Source organism: Galeopterus variegatus, unplaced genomic scaffold (genome assembly GCF_000696425.1).
Source record: "Galeopterus variegatus unplaced genomic scaffold, G_variegatus-3.0.2 Scaffold48, whole genome shotgun sequence".
NCBI lineage: Eukaryota > Metazoa > Chordata > Mammalia > Dermoptera > Cynocephalidae > Galeopterus > Galeopterus variegatus.
The window spans coordinates 1,134,304-1,161,234 of NW_007726159.1; the positions used below are offsets into that span (position 1 = coordinate 1,134,304).

At 35.6% G+C, this 26,931-nt stretch overlaps 1 protein-coding gene across 1 annotated transcript in view; it reads right to left on the reverse strand.

Annotated features, from left to right (window-relative positions):
• Positions 1 to 26,931, reverse strand: part of CNGB3 (cyclic nucleotide gated channel beta 3) — a 145,329-nt gene that overhangs the window by 53,461 nt on the left and 64,937 nt on the right. The window contains 7 exon segments of the mRNA XM_008572614.1: positions 5,544 to 5,666; positions 6,413 to 6,477; positions 9,670 to 9,756; positions 12,221 to 12,271; positions 18,761 to 18,969; positions 19,938 to 20,090; positions 21,737 to 21,891. Coding sequence (XP_008570836.1) covers positions 5,544 to 5,666; positions 6,413 to 6,477; positions 9,670 to 9,756; positions 12,221 to 12,271; positions 18,761 to 18,969; positions 19,938 to 20,090; positions 21,737 to 21,891 — 843 coding nt within the window.

A 26,931-nucleotide genomic window follows, 5' to 3' on the forward strand; every position in this document is an offset into this window, starting at 1 on the left:
CAGATGGTTTATTGTTAGTGTATAGAAATGCTACTAATTTTTTTGTATCATTTAATAAATTTTTGACAAGTGTATAAACTTGTGTAACCCAAACACCTATCAAGACGTAGAACATTGCCATCACATCAAGAAGTTCTGTCTGTTCTTTTCCCAGTCAATTCCTGCCTCGATTGTCCTAGAAGCAACCAGTGTGCTAATTTTTTACTACCATAGGTAAGTTTTGCCTGTTCTAGAATTTCAAATAAATAAAATCACACAGTATGTACGCATCTGTGCAAGACGTCTTTCAGTTAGCACAATATTTCTGAGAGTTATTTCTGTTGCGTGTATTAGTATTTGTCTTTTACTGCTGAGTAGTATCCTTTATATGTATATACCATAGTTTGTTTATCTATTCACCTATGGATGAATACCTAGGCTGTCTCAAAGTTTTTGGTTATGACTAATAAAGTTTCTATGAATATTCTTGTACAATTTTATCTATGGACATATATTTTTATTTCTCTTGAGTATATATCCAGGCTTGAATTTTTTGAGTTGTAACATAGATTACATCCCAGATAGATCTTTTCAAGAAGATTAGTTTAGTTGTAAAAGGAACTGTCATATCTTTTCCCAAGATGGTTGTACCATTTTACATTTCCTCCAAAAATGTATGAGAGTTCCAGTAGCTCCATATTATCTTAATGCTTGGCATTGTCAGTCTTTTAATTTTAACCATTATAGTGAATATTTAGTGGAACCGTAACTTTTAAAAGTACCCATACTTATCTTTGGGTGTGGAACTTTTTACCTACCTCAATTCATCTTAGTTCCTAGTTTCTGTAAACTTATTACTGGAAGCACTCACTCTGAGTGTGAATAATCTTATTAGAATGTAAGTGCCACAAAGATAGGTATTCCTGCAACTACTAACACACAATAGGAACTTACTAATGTTTGCTGAATGATACAAATGAATGAGTAGATGGTTATGCATACTTAGCCTTATAGAAATAAGAATGTAGGAAGACTGTGTCTGTGAGTGCATCTATTTAATCCCCTTTTGGGCTCTTCCCTGTCATGCTTCCAGATGCTTTTCATCTCTCTTCTGGTCCACTGCTCCGGTGTGTTTTTGATACATCCCAAGAGCATCCTCCCAGGCACTGTAATATAAAGATCATTCTTTTTTTCTCTCTTTTTTTTGGCCAGTGTCTGCCTTCAGGATCTAGGGAACCTTGAATAAATGTCTTTATTTACCTAGGTCTCATCATCTTTATCTGTAAGGTGATGGAGGTGGGTTACCTAAATTTCCCTAGTACTATGGTATAGTATTTCCAATTTCTTCCATATCCTGACTAAAGTCAGTGATTCCCATGACAACCTTGTTTGCTTCTCTTCTCTTTCCTTCATGAAAAAGATGCATTAGGGATTGGGGCCACAGATTTGCTAAGAGGTTTGTGCACATCAGGAAATTCATGTCAGAAAATAAATAAGATAGGGATATATTTGGACAAAGGTACATTGGGGATATTTTTGGGTACCAGATAAACTTAACTGCTTATTTGAATTTTCTTTCTGAGCTAAACATTTTTATTCTTGGTCAAATTTCACATTCACTCAATATAAATAAAAATGACTTCTTGCCTTCCATTGCAATGAATAGACATTGTTGTTTTGATCAGAATTAATGGAATAATAATAAACTCTTATTTTAAGTGTTCAGAATGCTCCATTTATGCCCCACAGTCTGCTGCTTAATTATAATTAGGGCAAAGTTTACGAATACAATGGCTTCATAAACAACCTTCAATTTATAGGTCATCAGCAACCATCACAAGGGTTAAGTAATTCAGAATGCTCCATTTATGCCCCACAGTCTGCTGCTTAATTATAATTAGGGCAAAGTTTACAATACAATGGCTTCATAAACAACCTTCAATTTATAGGTCATCAGCAACCATCACAAGGGTTAAGTAAAAAAAAAATTCTTTAGGTAATTATTGCAAAAACTTAGCTTACAAGGTCAAAGAATAATATGAAACAATAGGAGGAACAGAGGAACAGGTGATGTTTAAAAACTGTTAGGAAATGTAAGTATATTAGTTATTGATATATGCAAATTATCTAAAAAATAAGTTAAAAAGCTACATTTAAAAGCATTTTTTTTTTTTTTTGCAAGGATGGTAACCTGTCCCTGACAATTGGTAACAGAATTACTGGAACTGTGGCTTTGAGTGAGAATGCTCCTGTCCACATGAGCAGAGCAACACTGATGGAGTGATGTTTATCTGCATAATCAGAGATTGTTGTTGTATGATAACAATCCTGTGAAATGTATTGAAACTCACTTTTCAGCCTAGAAAGTAACTACTTTTTGTATTTTTCTGTGAGTGCTTATGAAGAATGGGTGGTTTCTAATTCTTGAGTGTAAGATTCAATTTGTATCTATTACATCAAACCTGATAATTGGTTTCTCAAGTCTTTTATATGTTTACTAATAATTACTAATAATTGTGTTTGATGTCTTGAACTTCTCCATCTATTAATTTTTGCTTTATAATTTTCTTTGAATAATTATAAGTGTTTTGTATAATTAAATGTGTATGTATAAGGTGCATACACATTTAGAATTGGAATATCTTGATGGTGTTAAATAAAATTTATCAGAAGCCATTAGTTTGGACTGAGCTCCTGCCCTAGGCCCAACAAACCAAACCAAAATAGAATCACTCATGCTGAAGTTCCAAATCACCAAAACTAAGTTGTTTATTTGACCTTCCAAGAAATTGGAAGAGAGAAAGATAATAGTTAAATTCCCAAACAGGCCAGAATTAGCTGGCATGATAAGGAAGTCCCCTCTGTTGTAACCTTTACAAGGAAAGTAACTTTGAGATGATCAATCTGATTTTTGTTCCGTTTCTGCTTTCCTCAGCCCTTTTCTGCCTACAAAGCCAGTGTCCTCTGCTCAGCTTATCGCTGAATCTATAGAATGAAATGTTGCCCACTTTAGAATTGCAGATAAAAGACAATTAAGATCTTTAACCTAAATTTGTTAAAACTTTGTCTTTTAACAATGGCGAATCAAAACTTTTACTATTATATGGTGGCTTTCCTTTTCACTAAATTGTTTTGCTTGTTTTAAAGCCTATTTTGATTAGTATTAATTGACAATTTCTGCTAGCGGGTGAGTTTAGTCCATATTAATTTATTGCACCTCTTGATATATTTTAAGTTGTTCTACAATCTTACTTTGTGCTCTCTATTTGTCCTGCCTTTTCTAGATTTCTCCCCACAACTGCTTCTTTTCCTTTTTTGTCTTTTTTTTTTTTGGATTGGTTAAGTTTCTTATTTAGCTTTATTATTCATTTTTTTTTCCTGATTAAGAAGTTACTCTCTCATTTCTGTTCTTTAGTGGTCAGCTCACAGTCATTCCCTACTCTGCTCCAGTGTTGGTACACATGCTTGTATTTAAGCCTTTGGAGAGGCTTCTTACTTTCTAGAGAATGCAGCAGTTATTGAAAAAGTTGTAATTGTATTTATCCAGAAATTTTTCTTATAACAACTAATTACAACAAGTAATTTATCTTTTGGTATTTTAGAGAGAATACTTCAGAAATCTGATCTATAAAATAGCTGGAATTAGAAATTTAAAACACTGGCACGTTTAGTTTAAGTTTCTTATGGATTGAAGCTGAAATTTCTTTTTGTTATAATGCAGATTTGTCTATTCCTTCCTTTTTCCTTACTCTCTCTCTCTCCCTTCCTGCCTTCTTCATATACCCATCATACACCTGTATTGTTCATTACATAGTTAACACTGTGCTAAGCACTGGGAACAAGATATATTCCCCCAAAACTCTCAGAGAGGCATCTGGGTGTGAAAAGAGAAGTAGCTCCCCTGTTCTGAAAGACATTCTGATGAAGTCTTATATTATTTTGCTAATTTGATTAAAAAAACAGTTATCAGATCGAGACAACTAATGATTTTGGATTACATGCTCACTTTTAGTCAATATTTAATATAGTTGGTATCTTACTCAATTTTCTGTATAAATTATTTATTTATATTAAAGTAAATACATACTTAAGTTAATTCACATTCTAAAGGGAATTACCTATTAAGTCATTAACTAATTTGGGTTATAAACTGATAGGTTTGGTAATAAACTTTACAGGAATATTTATTTCCTCTGTGTATGTGTGTGTTTTCCCAGTCACTGGACCTTCTAACTTTAAGTTCTTTAAAATCAGTTCTGGTTAAAAGTTCAAAAAATGTTATGAACCCTCACTCATATCCAACTCATTCTAGGTAGTGTGGGATTTTGTAAGGCATTTTCACTGTCTTTGTTGTGTCCTATAATTGCTCTCCATCCCAAGGCTGCTGTGAATTGCCCTTCAAAATAATGCTGGGACCTGCTTTTCCCCAGTAAGGACATTAACTTATAATATGTTCAGTGTCATTTCATTGGAGCATAAAGTTAGTGGAGTCAACTTTATTCTAGGTTCTTGTATCTACAAAAGTAAACTTCACTATTAAATAACCCAGTTGCCATTATTGAGTCCTGATTTTACTGCACTAAATTTTTCAAATTATCTCTTATATTCCTGGGACACTTGCATACCTAATTGTCAAGTTTAATTTATGATCCTCGTTACTCCCTAAGTGTTTAATTGAGTTAGTGGTTAGAGCTGACTCATAAACTCATAAAACCCTTCAGTGGTAAACTAATTAGCCACTGCACCTGCCCTCTAAATAATTAACATTGTTCATTACTAACAATCAGCATTGGAATTATTAAAAGTTATCTTACTACACTCAGTTATCTAAAGCAGAGGCTTTTAAACTTTTTTGATCATGCTCCAGAGGAAGAAATGCATTTTACAGGCCAACCCAGGACACACACACACACACACACACACGCACACACACACACCTCACCCCTACTATCTATCAGACAGACTCTGACACACACACACACACACACACACACACAGAGGCCAACCCAGAATAGACACACACACACACACACACCCCACCCCTACTATCTATCAGACAGACTCTGATTTTTTTTTTTAACTTTTAAAAATTATTTATTTATGAGTCTATAAATAAAGTTTAGATACAGAATAAGAACCTGAAACATTAAGAATCAGGTATTTGGGTGTTGCCTGGATGACATTCAGTATGAATCAACCTAGTTTTTTTTTTTTTTTTTCTTTCTTAATTTTATTTTGTCAGTATACAATGAGGTTGATTATTGTGGCCCATTACCAAAACCCCCCTCCCTCCTCCCTCTTCCCCCTCCCACCCAACAATGTCCTTTCTGTTTGCTTGTCGTATCAACTTCAAGGAATTGTAGTTGTTGAGACTCTGATATTTTCTATTCTATTTCTCTTCTACCCTCTTTCACTTAAAAATATACTGACCTACTAAAGAGGTTTCTCTGCGAATGAATGCATTATGACCTACAGTTTAAAAAATACTGGCTTAAGAAAATTCATATACTGAAAGAGAAAGTTAAGAAGAATCAAAGAAAGTTTCTTTCAAAATTAGAACTTACTTGTTTCCTTCACCATTATACACCCATTTAGTACTGCCAATTCCTTCATAGTCTGAAGCCCAGTAATAAATACAGGCATTAATATGCAGAATAAACAGCAAGTATCCAGTTGTCCGAATAATTCTGTCAGGGGGGAAAAATGCAAAGTAAGGATTCATGTTGTTTCTGGAATATAGCCTATTTTAACATTTTCTTTTCCTTACTATCTCCACTGAAGCCCCTTGCTTTAGACTTGTGAACTGCTAATTCTCATTAGTATAGTATAAAGAGATGGTGCCATTGCGTGCTTTCTGACTGCAATGTCTCGACTGGGACTGCCAGAGTGTTAAAAACAAAAACAAAAACTTCCTCTCTTTTCACAGATGGTGTGTGTCAACTCTGTGAAAGACATGCCTTGAGGGTCACCTCTCCACTTTGAATCCCGTAAAATAAGCCATGCTGATTTAACTGGGTATCTCTGAAAAGCTCATGGGACTTTATGCTACAATGAACTGCGGCTAGAGGTCTCTGGACAAGTGAAGTTCAGAAGAGCAAATGAACAAAACTCAGACTAGGAATAAGTTGTCAGGAGGAAGGTGGAAAGTTGACCTGCAAAAGAGCACATTTACCTGTGCTTGTTTTGACTGAAGCAGGTAATAAGTCCTACTTTTTTAGTTTGGTATTCTTCTGAAATCTGATATGATTTTTATACTTTTATCCTATCCTAAATATCCAAGTATGTTTTAAAACATATCCCTATGTTTTATATAGCCAAATTTGAAATTATCCCCTTGGCTTGAGCAGGGAGGTCATATTCTTTCCAAATGCTGTCTAAAATGTTGTATAACTGCTGTCCCCCTTTCTCTCAAGTATGCTGAGTTATACTTTACCTGTAGATATAGGCTTTGTCCATTATAGACTCTAGGTGATGATTAAACTCAAAAAATGAAGTGTACTGTGTAGAAAACAAGCAAAAGAAATCCAAAAGTATGTTAGTCTCAGACACATCTATTTGCATAAAACTATATGAAATAGATTTTATTTATTACTGAAAATAAATTTATTCATATGTCTTTAAAAAATAACCAGGTCTTGTTTAGTGGGATTTTCCTCTGGGCAGTACATTTCGCATGATGCCAAACTTCCAGAGTTTCTTGCTTTATTTTATTTCTACACTCTACCCTCTTATTTGTAATGCTTGTTGGAAACCAAGCTTGAGAAAACATTTTTTTCATTTTTCTTTTTAAAGGATGTAGTAGAACTTGATATCACAATAGTTAAAATCACACTCCCCAAAAAACATAAGTGAAAGAGGCAAAATATAGTACACTGAAGTCATGAATAGATGTTAAGTCCTGTTGCTCAATGCTAGCATCATTTTTCAGCAAGTTGCATTAAATGTGTATTTGTTTCAACAAAATTTAAAGTCTAGTAAGTGTTAACATTGGCTAGCTGTTCTTGACATTATTCAAAGATACAGTGAATTTATGTGCATCCGATCCAAACAGAGTTGCTATTCCCCTCAAGATTTCCTCCTGCTTAATTTTATTTTTATCTAGACTCTAACTGTCTGCATGCAATCCTACCCCCCACTTCTTTTTTTATTACTATAGGCAGTACAACACAGGAGTAAGAGCATAAAATCCTGAGCCAGATGCCAGTCCTATCTCTGCCACTTGCTGACTGTGTGACCTTGGAAGTCTTTTACTATTTCTGTACCTTTGTTTTCTCATCTGTAAAATGGGGCAATAAGAGACTATGCCTCCTAAAAGGGTTGTGTGCATATGTGAGTTAATGTATTTAATGTGCTTAGAATCATAGGATCTTACAGATAGAAGGGACCTTAGAGATTACTGAGTTCAAAATTTCACCCAATGTCGATATGACTGCAATAGAACATTTGAAATTAAACATAGTATAAGTAATAGTAATCAATATTTAACTAGAAATATACACAAATAATTTGTTTTTCCAGAATTCCTGAGTAGGAGAAAATCCCTCAAACACTCATATTATGATCAGTTCAATTTGTGGTAACTTGTTTATTGTGCTTTTTTTTTTCTTTTCTTTTTTTTGTGGTTGGCCATTGCGGGGATCTGAAACCTTGACCTTAGTGTCATAACACCATGTTCTAAACAACTGAGCTAACCAGACAAGCTGTTTATTATGCTCTTAATAGAGGTTTGCACAAAGGCATGATTTTTAAATTTAGCTTAAGTGTTCACTATGAAAAACCTTTATATTCTTAATTTGTTTTCTCATTTATAACTTGGAGACATATAGATGATAAATATTCTTGAGAATTGTGCATTAAACTGTGCATTGTGATGCCCTTATAAATAAGTGAAATGACTAGACTATGGAGCTAGAAAAAGAAGATCAATGTTGACTTTCAGGGTCATGTGTTAAGAAAACTGCTAGATATAGAGGGCTTTTAGATAATTTAGGGGTGCAGAGACGAAGTATGAAGAGATGGCATTTCATAAGCTTTTATTATAATGCCAAACTCCCAAATCCATAGGAGTCTGAGTCTTTCTGAAAATTGGTAATTTCTGAGTAGACACCTCCTGAAACTTCCATGTGAGACTAGAAATTTGATGAGGAAGGGCTGGATCACTAGGCTGCTTGGAATGTTGTGTTCTGCCTCAATTTATACTCACACCCCACGGTCAAACCAGAAGTCACTAGAGTTGTCTTAAATGTATGAAAATATGGGGTAAGGACCCTTTTAACTTGGAAAAATGATGGGCATAGAATGAAAGTACTTTCAGCCTGAGGCTTATCTGCCAAGCTGATTATAGTAAAGAATATGGAGTCAGATAAGTATGTGATAAGAGCCCAGTACTGCCACTCATCAGCAGTGTTTTTAAACGTATTTTTTTCACCATGCGAATTCTCATTTTCCTCATCTCTAAAGTGAAGCTGGTGGGAGAAATAAATGAGATAATGAATATAAAGTTTTAGGAAAGTATGTAGCCCCAAGTGTATATTCAACAGATGGCAGCTGGGGCTATCATTGCTGCTGCTGTTGTCAGAATCCAGCGGTATCACCAGGTTATGCTATCTTGTCATCCCAAGATGCAAAAGTGATAATACCCAAAATTTATAAAATAATTTCTATTCCTTTCAAGAAAATGATTTTTGGAAATACAAGTTATCATTGCTGTTAATAAAGATATATATTTAAAATTTCAAATTTTGACTCTCCTTAAATTCCTTTTAGGTACTCAGTGAATCTATGAGTTATTAAATATTTCTTTTTTAATAAGTAATATATTCACGTAGTTCAAAAACCATATAAAATATATACCTTCGAAAGTTCTGCTTTTTACCTTGCTCCCGTCCATTTTTATTTTCCTTCTCGCCTCCCCTTTCCACCTTGGGTAACCACTATTATTAGGTATTTTTGGTAGTCTTTCAATATTTGTGTACTGAATTTTCATTCTCTTGAATATTTTTTCTTCTGTTGTACAGAATTTAACATTAACATTGTTTTATAAATTGTTCTGTAACTAGCTTTTTTTTTTTTTTTTTTTTTACTTAGCAATTTATCTTGGAAGTCTTTCCTTACCAGTACATAAAAAGCTTCCTCTTTATTTTTTTAAAGCTACAAAGTATTCTATTATATAGATGTGCCTCAGTATATTTACTTTCCTTTTGATGAACATTTAAGTTGTATTCAATATTAAATAACTTTGTGATGCAAAAATATGCTTTCATTTTTTCTAGAATTATAGAATTTTGGATGAGTAAAATAACTTAGAGGTAATCTAATCTAATTCCCCTATTTTGCAGCTCATATTCTAGGCATTTAGCAATTGTCTGATCAAAAAGGACAGATAGAAAAAATTATAAAAGATTAATTTGTAATTGTAGTTGTACTTAGAAGTGCAAAAGCATTCCTATTTTAGATTATAAAAATATCTGTTATGATATAGAATAAAAGCAACAAGGAGCAACTTCCATCAGTAGAAGCAATGATGTTTTTCCTTCATTTGTTTTAAAAAAATTCATAGCACTGATGGGGGGCAGAAAGACAGAGGACAGTTTGGGAAAAATTAAGAATATTGGTAATTTTAGAATATTTTATATTGCTTCAGGATTTTCAGTATTACAGGGAAAAGGCAATTAAATATAGTTATCTTACCTTTAACAACCTGTTTGTTCTAAATATTGGATTAAACCCAAAGAAGAAGTAGAAAACATCAAATGGTATTATTGATGCGACATCCAACTGTTGGAAGAACATGTTCACAATTACGTTGTGTTTATATGCTTTTTTGGGCATGGATAGATTTATACCAATATGTGTAAAAGTCGACCAGTCACAATGAATTGTTTGTTGTTTAATCCAAAATTGTCTTCTGTTAAATATGCATGAAAACATCCAAAGACGTATCCGTACCATGAAAACAAGAACATTATTTTGTAGCCTCATTCCAATGTATCTCACTTCCACCTTCATGCATCTTATCTCTCCTTAGTTGCTGCATTTACTGAGACTTCTGTTGAGCTGTCACATATACTTCAGTGATGGCATAGTTACAAATGTTAAAATATATTTTAATAGTGTTTTAAACATGGGGCACTTGGACTGAAAATCAAGGTCTTTCTTGATTTTATTTCAAATCATTGCACATTCATTATAGTGGTATATTTTTATATTTTAGACAATTCTCCAGTGTTCAGAGCTGAGTATATTGTTGTGGTTCATCCAGGCTCTTTAATGCTTTCTACTATTATTTACTCTGGGCCATTTTGCTACCAATAAACTTCTATAAAAAACTGTGTATCAGGGACTGTGCAGGCTAAGAGAGAAGAGAGGAAAGAAATCAGACCTGTTTATAATTAATCAGCAGCTCTGATAGAAGAAAGTATTGTAAGTACTATTATAGCTAAAGTATAAATATGCTTTTAATTTTTCATGTGTTTAAATTATTCTGGACTTCTATTACCCTGGTAATTATGAAATGACAACATCACATTTGCAAACTTTTGTGATAATAAGTTCTTTTATGTAAAATAATTATTCATTTTTGTTAAATTTTATGTGGTCTTAAAAAATAGGGTTCATTAAAAAATTCGAGATATATTAAGACAATTAAGAGCAGTTAAAAGCATATTATAACTCCAGATCTATGAAATAGACAGTCAAAGTAATTAATTGTGTAACAGAATCTCAAAGCCTACTGACACAGAACAGAAATAAAACTTATAGTTTGAGTTAAGCAGAGTGGCTTTTATAAACAGGTTATTTACTAAAAGTATTGGTTTAGAAATTGCATCATATCGTCAAACCCCATTGATTTCACGCTACAAATATCGATCCTTGTAACAAGTTGAAAAGTGTACGGAAGAGTTTCTAAAATAATGTCTTACAAATGAGAAAAGAGGAGCACAGAGCTGACTTGTCTAGTGCTACCCCAGGAGCATGGTTTCTGGCTCAAATCATAAGGCTCTCTAAGCAGACAGTAATTAGTCATGTTAATATGAACACATCAGCATGGATTTGTATAGACAGAGATGATTTACTCTCAACAAATGGTAGAAAATGGAATTGAGGAAGTCCTGACCGACAGTAAACTCTTTGCAAGGCACTTTGCAAAGCATGTTGGGGTTGAAATAGGAGTAAGATGTTTCTGTCCACAAGAAGTTAACAATCTCATAGTGGAATAACCAAGTACAAAATAACTAAAATGCAATGCCATAAGACAGGCAGGATGAGCTAAGGGAATCCAAAAGGGAGAGTGATCACAAATAAATGTAAAATCTTACATTTATAAGCACAGATTAACTATATGAATTAATTTAGCCCTTATTCAAACTCAAGAAAGTAATTAAGAGTCTGGAATAAGTCTTGTGGCATTCACAAAGAATATTCATCCCCTTTGTACAGTTCATCAAAGTAGTGTGGATCTTTTATGAATATGTGCCTAAGTATGTGGCCTTTTTTTTACAAAGAAAATTAATTGCAGATAAAAGCAAATTGAAAGGGATTTTAATCACTATAGATCTCCAATAGGGACAGTTTGGGATCTAAACACAGATTTGTATTTTTTAACAAAATTTGAGGCCACTATAGTGTTGTCCTCGAAGCGGGAGGCTGGAGTTCAGTCATACAGATTGGGTAACCTTGGAGAACCCTCAATCTCTGCCTATTTCTCAGGAGAAACAAAAAAAAGATAAGAAAGTACTTTAAAGATAATTATGGGCAATAAAACATAAAATTATATTGTTATTTGAGGAAAGGAAGATGCCATGTTATCTAAATAATTGCTTCTTTTCTATTTTTTATTTTGTTTATATGAACAAGAAAGAAACAGGAGTAGAAGCAATTTTTCAGACTCTTACCCCATCATCCTGCATGAATCGGAGGCTAGAATTCTGTGGATAAGGAAAAGTACATCCCTTACTCCTTTACTGATGTTTAAATCGAAATTTAAATGTAGGCACTAACATTTTGATCTGCTTAACAAAGACCCATATGTTGAATCACCCATTTGCACATACAAGGAAATGTATCATGTAATTATGGAGAGGCAAAAACTTCAGGCCTACCTTTTTCTAATAAAACTTCATCTGTATGAATTTCATGACAAAGGAAGAAGATTTGCTTATAGAAATCTATAGATGGGACTTAAAGTAAAAATGGTAATGGGTTACTTGGACAATTTTGAAATTGTTTGTAAGTCACCTACCCAAAATTTTGCAGAACTCCTGTAGTGTCTCTTGAGCTCATTTGAATCCACCTGAAATACATTTATATTTCAATTAATTTTAGCCAATTGTATCCATTATTTTCTTACTTTGTTTCTTCTTATTTATTCTCTCTACTGGTTCCTTCCAACTTTACCCTATAAATATGCTCCATCTTCTCACATCTTAAAACAAAAAACTTTCTTTGGCCTTGGTGTTTGTTTTTGTTTTGTTATTGCCCTATGGTTTGTCACAGTCAAACTTCTCAAAAGAGTTGCCTGAATTGTTTTACTACACATTCTTCCCTCGCATTGATCCTCAACCCAAGGTAATTTGGTGACAATTTGGCTTCTTCCCACTTCTCTCATTCCATCAATACTAAGATTGTGAAGGCCACCAATGACCTTCTAATTATAACACCCAGGGGACAGTTAATGGTACTTAGCATCTTGTTATGGTACGCATCATATTTTGAAATGACATGTATATTCTTGGTTCATTTATTTAAAATCAGTCTACTCAATTAAATGTCAATCTATCTGAGGACAGAGTTGATCTTTTTTTTAGAAGGTGCATATAACTACCGCCTGAAATATACTAAAAGCCCCCAAAATATTTATTAAGTGGGTAAATAGATGAAGGAATGAAGAGATAAATAAAACATTTGATGTTTCTTTGGACAATTTTGTCCTTGAAACTTTCTCTTTCCAAAGAATCTGCACTGCCACTCTTGGTTTCCTTTACTTCTGTGCTGCTTTTTGTTGTTAATCTTGGACTCCTTGGCTAGCCATTTGAAAGTCAACATTCCTCAGGATTTAACTCTCTTCTCTTTTCTCTTTATACTTGCTTCCTGGAGAATCTCACCCACTTTTATAGTTTCAAAGATCACCACGTATGTTAATGCTACCAAATCTCTACCACGTATGTTGATGCTACCAAATCTCTGCTCTACCTAATACCACTTGAGCTGTTGACTCATACAAGCAGTTGCCTATTTATTGTCTTCTCTACTTAGCAGTTCCTCTCATCTCAAATTTCACCTGCACCAAACCTGAACTCATCAACACTCTCCATTCCGCATGAATATCCTCCTCTCTAGTTGTCAGTGATCTGCACTCTCACTCATTCCTCATCCAACCAGTAACCAAGTTCTACTGATTCTTCTTCCTAAAATTTTCTCATGTCCATTATCTCCTTTTAGCATTGGTATTTGACCTTTAGTCTTGCTTCCCTCAATCTATTCTACAATGGCAGCCATCTGATCTCTCTAAATCAGATCATTTAACAATCCCCATTTATGTCAATTCCTACAACTCCACATGACTTTAAGAAAAAAAATCCAGCTCCCTTTCATGGTATATGAGGTTCTCCTTTCTCTGCTCCTTTCACCTCCTGCAGCATCCTACACACACACTCTTTCTCACTTTGACACCTTTGCCCATGCTTTTCCAAAACTCAGAACTGTTTTCCTTTTTTATTTTTGCAGGGGCAGGTGGGTGCAGATAACTCCAAATCATCCATCAGGATTTGGACTGAGTGGACCCTCCTTAACATGGTTTTCTCTGAGCCTCATTGCACCCTGGGCTCACCTTCACCATGACTCACAACATAAAATTCCACCCTTCTTCTTTTGTCTGTCTGTCCTTCATATTCTGAACTATATAAGAGAGTAAGGTCCATATCTTTGTCCTCCCTTTCCTCAGTGTCTAACACAGTATCTCACACATAGTGAGTGATCAATAAACCTGTGATAAGTGATAAATAGGAAGGCAATGGCTAATAGTCAGACTTAAAAGAATTAATGCTAATATTGAATTTATAGTCATATGCTTCAGTTATATGTAGAAAGGAACTTTCTATATATTCTTTATTAGTTGACCAGTGTATTATAACTTGAACCCATAGAAGCAACATCTTCTAACAATTATCATCCAGCTGTCCCAAGATCAAATGCTTTAAACTACTACGTAGCAAGTTGAAGGTTGTTTAGTCAACTCCCCAATTCCTGATTCCCCTCTTTGACATTTTTTGGCTATAATTTTTACCCATATACACATACTAAATTTAAAGAAATATATTAGAAAATATATGTCATGCTCATTTAATGGTTTTTACTGTGAAACAGAAGGTCTTACTGAGCCACAGGTAGACATAGACACAGGTTTATGTTGTAGCCTTGTAAATCATGTACCAAGCTTGAGTAAAACACCTCACAGCTTATATGGACAGACAGACACATTTCAAGGGCTAGGCAGTTAAGTTAATATACTGCTTCCTCCTTCTACTCAGGAAGAATGTTTTTAGCACCTTCATCCCTTTACTTTCAGGGTTGTGTATAATCCTATGATTGAATAAATGCAAATGCAACTAAAACTTGCTAGATTAAATGAAATACCATCTAGAGATTTAAAAATCCCTTTTCTTTAGAGCACAAAATAAAATTGGCATCATTAGCTTTCTGAGGATCAGCCTGCTTACTGGTAACAATTAAGCACTAATTTTTAAAATGTCACCCTATTTAATTCTCTCTTTCTTTTAACCTTCATCATTATGCAGACAACATATCTTCAGGGAAGACTTGCTTTAGGAAGAGTATGCTAATTGAACCTAAAGACTTTTCCAACAGAGAGTTTGTGAAGAAGCTCCAGCCAGGTGTTAGTATATTTACTTATTATTCACCTTTTCTGATAAACAATTCATAGAAACTTTCTAATTTTACATAGAATAGATAGAAAAAGTGTTTTAAAAATAATATCATCTGAAACAGCTATAATGCAGATTAGATAACTTCAAGAAAAGAAAATCCTTGAACCAAGATTTCCATTTATTCAGTTCTTCAAACATTTCTTGAGTATACTCTTCGAGTTTCTAGGATAGATAGGGAAATGAATATTGTCCCTACTCTCAAGAAACTTATTATTGGGTAAGAAGGAGAGGTATATATACAAATAGGAGACAAGAGGAAAAGGTTAAATGTGTGGATATCTATTCATTTAATTCATTCAACAATTTACTGCGCATTTTCTATATGCCAGACCCTGGGCTAGGTGCACACACTGTCTTATTTAGTCTTCACAATAGGTTTATGAGATGGGTACTGCTCTTCCCATTTTATGGATGAAGAAGATTGGATTCAATGAGGGGGTAAATTTATTTTCTTCAAGTAAGGCTCTTAGCAAATTTCAGAAGTGGATTTTGACCCTGGTCTGTCTGTTTCTGCTACATCATAATTAGCTTAATTTTTATTTAACAAAATTAAATAATAGAATTATGAGTAAAGTGTGTGGAGCACAGAGAAGGAAGTGGTTAATTTTCTTCAGGTCAGTTCTTCAGCACCACTCTCAGAAGACAAATAGTATAAGTAAATGCTGCAGAAAATTTATAAACTCTCTTGATTCCCTTTGTTATGGCTTTTAGCACCTCAATCTGTTGTCTATTACCTGTATGTTTTCTCTCAAGACCTTGGGGAATTAATATTTCCATCCTGTTGTCCTGGATGCAGTACTTATTAAGTAAAAAAAAATAAATAAATAAAAAATAGTAGGTAGGTAAACCTACCCGGCAACTGTAGGTATTTAGTAAATATTTGTTGAGCTTGGGGAATTAATATTTCCATCCTGTTGTCCTGGATGCAGTACTTATTAAGTAAAAAAAAAATAAATAAATAAAAAATAGTAGGTAGGTAAACCTACCCGGCAACTGTAGGTATTTAGTAAATATTTGTTGAGTGAATGAATGAATGATTTGATGGTGTACACCAAAGGTAGCATGGACAGCTAAATGTAGTGAGATCTTCAGGTTGGGAACTCCACATGCAGTCTTCTTAGCAACATGCAATCAAGTATCAAAGGCTTAAAACTACTTATCTAAATTAAAGAAACCATTAAACTTCTTTTGAACAAACAAAGCAATTATTTCCTGCTCTATATTTGTAGCTTGTGATAATGCGTTTTAAATAGGGCCCGTTGAGTGTGTTTTCATTGGTTATTTTTCTTGGTTTTAACACTTCATTGTGTGCAAAGGCCTCTTGAAAAATTGAAAATAAAAGTCTCCCCTTACTGATTTTGTCATTTTCTATTTGTCAAACATTGATTTTTTCCCCCCTTGTGCATCTAATGGAGGTTGAAATTAGTGCTCTTTTTTTCGTGTGTGTGGTGTTTACTTCTTATTTGTACACCGTCATCATCATTCATCAAGCTGCCACTGAGCTCTGGGGATAGAGCTGGCGAGTTAACTAATGCTTTGAAGTCTGCACAAGGAATATTTTGAATAGATTTTTGCTACAGCTTTGGCTCTTGCCTTTTGAATTTCTTTTTAGGAAAGATTTCAAATATAGAAAGCATTACCCAGAAAATAAAATTTTTTTAAAAAAGAAAGAATAACCAAAACTACTCCATTCAGCTTTTTGATAATTTAAGATCTCCTGGAGATTAAAAAGAAAATATTCAGGAGATTAAGGAAACTACATGTGTTCTCTAAAAATATATATGAACCTATGGTGTCATATACACTGTCAGTTTGCTCTTCCTACGGTGACACTGGGGAACATGTTCTGTGCAGTCCTCGCTGGGACTTGTGAGGAAGATGCCACAGTGCACGTCACATGTCAGTTTGAAAGGGAGCATCCTTCTAGTTAGCTGGGGAAGGGGCCAAGGGGCCGAGGATATAAGGCTTGACTATGTGCTTGTGAAAACATATTTTTCTCTTTTTGTTATAGATTGATTGGATTGACTCTGAAATCCCAACACTGAGAATAAATGCAGGAGAAGATAATTCCTCCTAAGAATAAGAATGCTAGTTTCTGAGGGAGGGCATCGCATTTGATCATGAGAAATGAGATGTCATGAATTTGGAAAATAAAGAATGAAAAGAATATAGATCAAGTATACCATATTCATTAAAGAACAAAACAAAACAAACACAGCCGCGGCAGAGTTCTATGTGCTTGTGATTTGCACACATCTGTGAGGTGTGGGGTTTCCTCTCTGTGGCTTGGCTCTCTTGATGGAGATATTGATGGCCTATTGCTCTCTCATTCTCTTATTGCACTATCTGGTAGTATATTTGGAAATGGTGGAAATTTTCTGTGCTGTCCCTTATGGCAGCTGTGAACTACATGTGGTTGTTGAGCACTGGAAATATGGATAGTGTGGTTGAGACACCTGAATTTTTAATGTTATTGAATTGTAATTACTTAAAATTTAAATTTGAATAGACACCTGTGCCTAGTGGCTATCGTATTGGACAGTGCAATGCATCTACACTGACATTTCAGCTTTGCTTTTTAAGTTAGGTTTTCCCAAAGTGTCCAGGTCTGAAACCTTGAACTTGATTTCTGTACTAAGTGCAGGCGCTGTGCTCAGTACTGGTTATACAATAAACAAAATTCAATATGTGTCCTAAAAACTTACAGCCTAGCACTTTCTCACTATACCAGGCTGTCGCCTAAGAAGGTTGAGTAGGTGCTAATGAATGAAATAATACCTGTCTTAAGAAAAATATTGAGGTGAATGGGAGACTGAAATGTGATAGAAAACAACTACTTCACAGACTGTTTGAGACTTGATTGCTAGAGGAATATATATTAAGTTGTTTCTTCTATTTGCATTGATAATTTATATATATATTTTACCTAAGGTAAAATATATATACGGTTTTGACATTTCAGATGTGGCACTATCTTTGCATTCTTGAGTTTTATCAAATTCTGAAAAACTCATCAACCTGCACCAGCCTGGTTTTGGAGGCAAGGCCTGGGTTTGAATCTTGACTCTGCTACTTTCTAGCCTTGTGCCTTGAGCAAATCACCTACCCTCTTGAGACCTCAGTTATCTCATCTGTAAATGGTGCTAATAATATCTTTTTCATATGATCATTGAAAGGATTAAGTCAGGCATCATTAATAAATTAAGTAAACTAGTAATGAAAGCTAACATTTAATACTCACTAAGCACCAGACACTGCTCTAGGCACTTTACACGCATTCATTTATTTAATCTTCCTATCAGCATTATGAAGCTACTATTGTTACTCCCATTTTAAAGAAGAGGAAACTAAGGCACAGAGAGGTGCATTTTCTCCAGCACATAATGAACAGTCAATGGTTGTTTTATTGTTATTGTGTTATTATTATTATTATTATTGATGGTTTCCTATGGTTAATGACCCATCCATGCAGAGATAGCCAGTCAAACATTTAATAAAACAATGTTGTTAATTGAATTTTTGTAGTCCGATTTGATATTTGTCAGTTTCTGCTTTTTCTTTTTTTTTTTTTTTCCTTTTTGTCTCTTTTTTTGTGACTGGCAACAGATCGCAACCCTCAGTGTCGCACCCGTACCGACCGGGACCGGCAACGGGATCGCAACCCTTGGTGTCCCAACCCTCGGTGTTGCCCCCGCACCTCGCTCAGCCAGTGAGTGGCCGGTCTGTATGTGGGATCCGAACCCTTGGTGGGAGCGCCGCTGCGCTTCCCAAGTGGCGCACTGTAGCAGTGCGCCACCGGGCCGGCCCAGTTTCTGCTTTTTCTGAACCCCACTTACTATTAGGTCTCCTCCGCTTACAAACTGGAGTCTGGGCTGGATTAACAGCATATCACAAAGGTAGATGATATCACATATGACATCTGTAATTAGCCAGTAGTGTGTGTTGTCTGGTGTTTGATATGGAAAGACTAGGCGCAGTGGGATAATCCAGCAGTTCCAGTTATAGGCAATGGTGACAAGCGAGAGCCACAGGAGGTAGAGTCGATCTAGAAAAATAGCAATGGAGTAATCCAAATGGCATGTAACAAACAAAACAATTCCTTGCTTAGTTTGGTAGAGTTGGGGCACTACCCTTGGGAGATAAGCAATTTCCTGTATAAGGCTCTATTAAACATCCCACACAATTGTGCCTCAAGAGTGGGAGCTGCTGGTCTTTACAAGGGATGCTAAGTGATCTGATCAACTCTTTTTTTGGTCTCCTGGAGAAGAGTGGACAGTCTCTTTTTGGTCTCCTAGAGAAGTGGCTGCTTTGAGTCTGTCCCCATGGCTAACTGCACTATTTGGCTCAGAAAAATGGAAACCCAACAAAAGCCAGAGGGAACCTGCTCAGGTGTCACTGCAGCAACAGGTCTCTGGGTCCTTGGTAGATAAGCTGCAGGATCACCAGGGAAGCGGGGAGAAAGGCCACATCCTGCCAGAGGGAGTAGGGCCTGGGTGGCGAGGGCAGAGAATCAGTCGATCAAGCAGTCCATGTCCCTTTATACGTCACCTTCCTCTGCCCACAGAAGGCCACAGGAGGGGATTTGTTCCATTAATTATCAGAATTAAGTCATGGAAGAAGAATGACACCTTATAATGTTTTTTTTTTCCCTTTGGTGTCAGCGGGCATATTGCTGAGTGCACGGGGTCTTCTTTGCAAATGTGTTAGGGGCAGGACAGACAGGTCTTGAAATGTCTTTTAAACATGGGCAGGATATTTTATCTCTTGTCGCCAACAGAGGGGGCAAACGATCCTAGACAGTTGAATGTGCGCTAGGGAAGCCAGAAGCTATCTGCAACGTTGGGTTGCAGGGGTTCTTGGTAATAAATGGGCAGGATATTTTATCTCTTGTCGCCAACAGAGGGGGCAAACGATCCTAGACAGTTGAACGTGCGCTAGGGAAGCCACGTTGGGTTGCAGGGGTTCTTGGTAATAAACAGCCCTCTCACTGGAAAGTCCAACTTTTGATGGTACCTGTATATGAATCTATGCTTCTTGGAAGTCTTATTCGCTTTAGGTATTCTGTCAGGGGCAACTTCTGAATCTTAAAACACAATAGGACATAGTAATGTTCTTCTTTCAGGTTAGCATTGCTTTCTTGTGTTGATGGTACAGCTGTGGGCTTTGCTTTATAGGAAAAGAAAAAAGAAACATTTTTTAAGAGGCTAAGTTAACTTAGGTTAGCTTAGTGAGCAAAAAGCTTGGATTTCTTGAAGTCAGAACAGTTGAGAATCCTCCCCTCTCAAAGGGGAGATGAGGCAAAACCTTTGTGACATTTAAAATAGTGACATTTATTTCACTATTTATATATATAAAACTTTGTCATACTCTTTCAATATGTACAATAAAAATAATTAAAAAAAGATAATGAAAACACTGGAATTTAGAAATACACAGCAGATCTCAAGCTCACTAATAAAGTGTCATAAAGGTGATGCAAATAGAATATTTTAAATGCAACTTGATTCTCACATATTTTGGAGCATAAAAAAAGTCAGAGCTTCAGATTCACACAGAACAGAACATTACTTATGTCCACCATTTATTTAGTGTGGTGCTTTATCCTCATATATATATTCTTCAAGTTAGGAGAAAACAAAGCTTGAAATATTTTTTGAATATATCTTTATCAAACTATCATGACTATAATTTATTTTAGCCTCTCCTCTTTAAAAATAAGCTGTTATACAATATGAAGTTTCTTTAGAAAACCCATCTTCCCTTATGCAGAACTATAAGGAAACTCTCCACTTCATCCCATGTAATTAACAATCTGATTTGTATTTATCTGTTACTAAACAACCAAACTTCTATTTTTTTCTATCTATATGTAAATATTTTAAAATTATAGTATATATCACTTTTGTGTTCTACTTTATTGTACTTACTATATTTTCATCAACACATTTCTGTAATTATTAGGGAGGTTGATAATTCTCCCTTCCCTTATGTGATTAGTTTGTTGATGTCCTTTGCTCTGTTAGATACTCAGTTACTGTTCTTATATTTTTATAACATTCACTTTGTATATTATGGGTATTCTTAATTAATATTTACAATAAAACTTGCTATAGCAGACACTGTTGGTGGCTCACACATATACCCTGAGCCCAGGGATCATCTGCAGAAGTCTCCCTGTGCCTTTCTGTCTGAGGGTTTTCTCAGACAGCAGATAAGCCTAAAGTACCAGAGAGTTAACAGCAGGGCCCAGCAGCAACCCTCAATCAGTGAGGGGCAGGGGTTGGTGGATGGATAGTCCAGCCTCTTCCTCTTTCATTAAGATAATTCTTAGTTCTGATCCACACAGTTTTTCAGCTGAATCAAGCCTGGTGGCCACAGCAGTGACCCTCTCATGAACGCTTCATTTTAAAACTGTTAATATTTTTGATTGACAAATCATAATATGGAATACAAAGTGATGTTTGATATATGTATACAATGTAGAATGACTATAGCAAACTAATTAAATATCCATTACCTCGATTACTTATAATTTTTTATGATGAGATGTTTGAAATTTACTTTTAGTTATTTTGAAATATACAATACACTATTATTGACTATTGCACCCTGTCGTGCTCTTTAGCACATACATCTTTATTGTCTTAACTCCCTTCTCTCTCTTGCCACTCTCACTTTCCCTGATCGTTCTCAAAATAAACTATTTGCACCTAAATTGTTGTCTCAGGGTCTGCTTTTGGAGGTCCCACACTGAAACATTTGCAAAATATATGTCCCTTCATAACTTCAGTCTTTGAGGGAACAATGCTTACCAGTTTGCGGGCTGGCTTCTGGTGAGGACATATCTCCCTCTGCCAATTTTCTCTTGTAGAGGGCTGTTCTTTCATGCATTCTTCTCACTAGGTTGTGTAGCTGGGCATCTGCATACTCATTTATAAAAGGGGCTGCAAGTGGTTTGCTTTTTGGGCTAAATGAAAGATATATACAAGGGATGAATTAAGTCTTTTCCTTACATATTCAAGATTATTAACTGCCCCTTTTTGCAATTGGATAAACCAATTCAGAAACTCAGTTTAATGGAAATAGTGCTGGTGGAATATAGATTTGTCACTGAAAAATTAGAATACACAAACAACAAATGGTCATTCTTGAACATATTGGATTCTGATGACTTTGTTTCTGTTATGAAATTGTATGATTAGAAGTAAAGCTATAGCTGGCATAGAAGGCAGAAATCTAAGATAACGCCAAGATTTCCTGCCCCTTGGTGTACAAGCTATGCATGATCCTGGGGACAATAAATGTTATTGGTTTTATTCCCATAATTAGTTCATGTTATATTGCATAATTGACTTTAAATAAGGAGATTATACACATGGGCCTGATCTAATCACATGAGCCTTTCAAAAACAAAGAGTTTCTCCAGCTGGTGACAGAGCCAGGAGTCAGAGATTTGAAGAAGAGGGATTTTACTTGAGAGAAATCCTCCATTGCTGACTTTGAAAAAGAAGGCGGCTACCTGATAAGAATTGCATGAGGTCTCTAAGAGGCTGAGAGTTATCCTTGGCGAGTTGATAACAAGAAGACAGGGACCTCAGTCCTACAACCACAAGGACTTGAATTTTGCCAATAACTTGAATGTGGTTGGGAGTAGATTCTTCTCCAGAGCCTCCGGATGAGAGCCTAGCCTAGCCTTTGATTTCAGCCTTGTGAGACGCTAAGCACAGAACCCAGCCAAGCCAACCTGGACTTCTGACTGAGGGATCTATGAGTTAATAAATGGTTGTTGTTTTAAGCCACTATGTTTGTGGTAATTTGTTACTTAACAATAGAAAAATAATACAGTTGATATGCTTTAATGAACTTTCCCTCTGAATAGAAATTATGCAAGCAGACCAGTAGAGAGTGTAATGTATAAATCAGCGAACTATGAAGGTCTCCTCGCTGGCTTCCCTCAATGCCATCACTCTCCTCTTCCTTCTACTGTCTGAGGCTGAGTCTACACGGCCTACAGAGGCCCTATCCATTCTCATATCCTCATGTCCACATTTGCCCTTTCCATCCCACTTCCAAACTGCAGCCCATGGGGTTCATGTTGGAACTGGGTAACCTGTAGATTCCATTTAAGAAAATCCTAATATGAGCCTCTCTCTCTGAACCCCTATTCCTTACCTGGCCGATTAATATGAGGGTACTTCAAAAAGTTTGTGGAAAAATAAAATGAAAAGGTAATATAAATTTTTCCATACATGTTTTGAAGTATGCTCGTATATCACACTTATAACTATTTATGGATTCCCAGACTTTTGGTGTATTTCTCTCTTACTTCCTTATTATCATAGTGCAATTTATACATTTTTCAAAGGTCACAGGCTCTTTCTCAGCATCAAGATTCTTGAGGTGTGTCACACTGAGTAAGACATTTATAAGTCTGCTTAAGAATGGTGAAATATTTCTCTCTTACTTCCTTATTATCATAGTGCAATTTATACATTTTTCAAAGGTCACAGGCCCTTTCTCAGCATCAAGATTCTTGAGGTGTGTCACACTGAGTAAGACATTTATAAGTCTGCTTAAGAATGGTGAAATCTGAGCTGCAGTGGAAGAAAATCTGACACACCTGAAACAATAGAGAAATAGGTGAACATTAGGACCATAAAATCAGAATAATTCTTTTTTTCTAATTAAAAATTTTTATTGTATGGGCTGGCTGGTTAGCTCACTCAATAGAGCGTGGTGCTGATAACACCAAGGTCAAGGGTTAGAATCCCCATACTGGCCAGCTGCCCCCCAAAAATTGTTGTTGTAGATTCCATTTTACTGATTCTTTCTTAAAATCTTAGTATGCTGAGAAGTTTATTCATCTGTCAAGCAGTTATTGAGTTTCTACTATATGTACTACAAATATAAATATGAGTTAGATAGACAGGCTATGTGGATGTTCAGAGTTTAATGGGGAAGCAAAGATGTAAATAAATAGCTAATAATAAATAGTAAGAATATTTACAAAGTACTATAATCACACTGAACTTAGCCAGGGGTGTCAAAGAGGGGCTTTGCAGAGGAAGTTTAAGTCTTAATGGATTAGCAGACCTTTGACAGAGAAATGACAGACTGGCCTTTTGGGCCTTGAGAGCAATATGTTCAAAGACGTGAAAGAACAATACATATTCAGTAAGTATTTTTGTGTGTTTGGAACAGAGTGTGTGTGCATGGAGGGGGACAGGTGGCAGAAGGAGGCAGGAGTAATGGTATTTGGGTCTGAAAAGGAAAGGTGTATAGAGCCAGGTTATAATGGGTCTTAGATGACCTGTTTAGGAGTTTGGACATTAAGCTGTATGCAAAGAGGAGCCAGTGCAGAGTATTAAGCAAATGAAGGATATGGGCAGATAGATTTCAGTATTTTGGTGAAGTAGAAATAATGGGAGGATGGGTTGAAGAAGAGCAGCATAAAGACATGGAGATAAGGAAAGAAGTCACTCTGATAGGTTAGGTTAGAGCTGATGAGGGAAAAAGAGAGGGATTGAAGAAATATTTTAGAGGCAGAACTCAAAGAATTTGGTGGACTTTCTGGAGCTTTTGCATAGGTCAAATAAGGAATCAACAGGGATAAGCTGAAAGCTCTTCCCTTAAGAACAAGAACTAGACAAGGATGCCCACTCTCACCACTCCTATGCAACATAGTGTTGGAAGTACTAGCCAGAGCAATCAGAGAAGGAAATAAAGGGCATCCAGATTGGAAAAGATGAAGTCAAACTGTCCCTGTTTGTGGATGATATGATCCTATATACTGAACAGCCTAAAGCCTCTACAAAAAAACTTTTAGAGTTGAAAAATGATTTTGGCAAAATTTCATCTGTCAAGCAGTTATTGAGTTTCTACTATATGTACTACAAATATAAATATGAGTTAGACAGACAGGCTATGTGGATGTTCAGAGTTTAATGGGGAAGCAAAGATGTAAATAAGTAGCTAATAATAAATAGTAAGAATATTTACAAAGTACTATAATCACACTGAACTTAGCCAGGGGTGTCAAAGAGGGGCTTTGCAGAGGAAGTTTAAGTCTTAATGGATTAGCAGACCTTTGACAGAGAAATGACAGACTGGCCTTTTGGGCCTTGAGAGCAATATGTTCAAAGATGTGAAAGAACAAGACATATTCAGTAAGTATTTTTGTGTGTTTGGAACAGAGTGTCTGTGTATGGAGGGAGACAGGTGGCAGAAGGAGGCAGGAGTAATGGTATTTGGGTCTGAAAAGGAAAGGTGTATAGAGCCAGGTTATAATGGGTCTTAGATGACCTGTTTAGGAGTTTGGACATTAATCTGTATGCAAAGAGGAGCCAGTGCAGAGTATTAAGCAAATGAAGGATATGGGCAGATAGATTTGTATTTTGGTGAAGTAGAAATAATGGGAGGATGGGTTGAAGAAGAGCAGCATAAAGACAAGGAGATAAGGAAAGAAGTCACTCTGATAGGTTAGGTTAGAGCTGATGAGGGAAAAAGAGAGGGATTGAAGAAATATTTTAGAGGCAGAACTCAAAGAGTTTGGTGGACTTTCTGGAGCTTTTGCATAGGTCAAATAAGGAATCAACAGGGATAAGTTGAAAGCTCTTCCCTTAAGAACAAGAACTAGACAAGGATGCCCACTCTCACCACTCCTATGCAACATAGTGTTGGAAGTACTAGCCAGAGCAATCAGAGAAGGAAATAAAGGGCATCCAGATTGGAAAAGATGAAGTCAAACTGTCCCTGTTTGTGGATGATATGATCCTATATACTGAACAGCCTAAAGCCTCTACAAAAAAACTCTTAGAGTTGATAAATGATTTTGGCAAAATTGCAGGATAAAAATCAACACACAAAAATCAGTAGCATTTCTATACTCCAATAGTGAACATACAGAAAAAGAAATCAAGAAAACTAGCCCATTTACAATAGCCACCAAAAAAATAAAATACTTAGGAATAAAGTTAACCAAGGATGTGAAAAATCTCTATGAAGAGAACTACAAACCACTTTTGAGAAAAATTAGAGAGGACACAGGAAGATGGAAAGAAATCCCATACTCTTGCATTGGAAGAATTAACATGTGAAAATGTCTATATTACCCAAAGTGATCTACAGATTCAGTACAATCCCCATCAAAATTCCAAAGACATTTTTCTCAGAAATGGAAAAAATTGTCCAGACATTTATATGGAATAACAAAAGACCACACATTGCCAAAGAAATCCTGAGCAATAAAAATAAAGCTGGAGGCATAGCACTACCTGAATTTAAACTATGTTATAAATCTATAATAACCAAAACAGCATGGTACTGGCATAAAAACAGATACCTGGATCAATGGAATAGAATAGAGAATGCAGAAATCAACCCATACACCTATAGCCATCTGATCTTTAACAATGGCACCAAGTCTACACACTGGGGAAGAGACTGCCTCTTCAGCAAATGGTGCTGGGAAAACTGGATATTCATATGTGGGAAAATGAAACTAGACCTGTACCTCTCACCATATAACAAAATCAACTCAAAATAGATTAAAGAATTAAATACACACCCTGAAACAATAAAACTCCTTAAAGAAAACATAAGGGAAACACTCCAGGATGTAGGAATGGGTACAGACTTCATGAATATGACCCCCAAAGCATAGGCAACTAAAGAAAAATAAACAAGTGGTATTATATCAAAGTAAAAAGCTTCTGCACAGCAAAAGAAACAATCAACAGAGTGAAAAGACAACCAACAGAGTGGGAGAAAATATTTGCAAAATATACATCTGATAAAGGATTAATGTCCAGAATGTACAAGGAACTCAAACAACTTTACAGCAAAAAAACAGTAACCCAACTAAAAAATGGACAAAGGAGCTGAATAGGCATTTCTCAAAGGAATATAAATGAATAGCCAACAGACACATGAAAAAATGCTCAACATCACTCAGCATTTGGGAAATACAAATGGAAATCACACTGAGATAACATCTCACCCCAGTTAG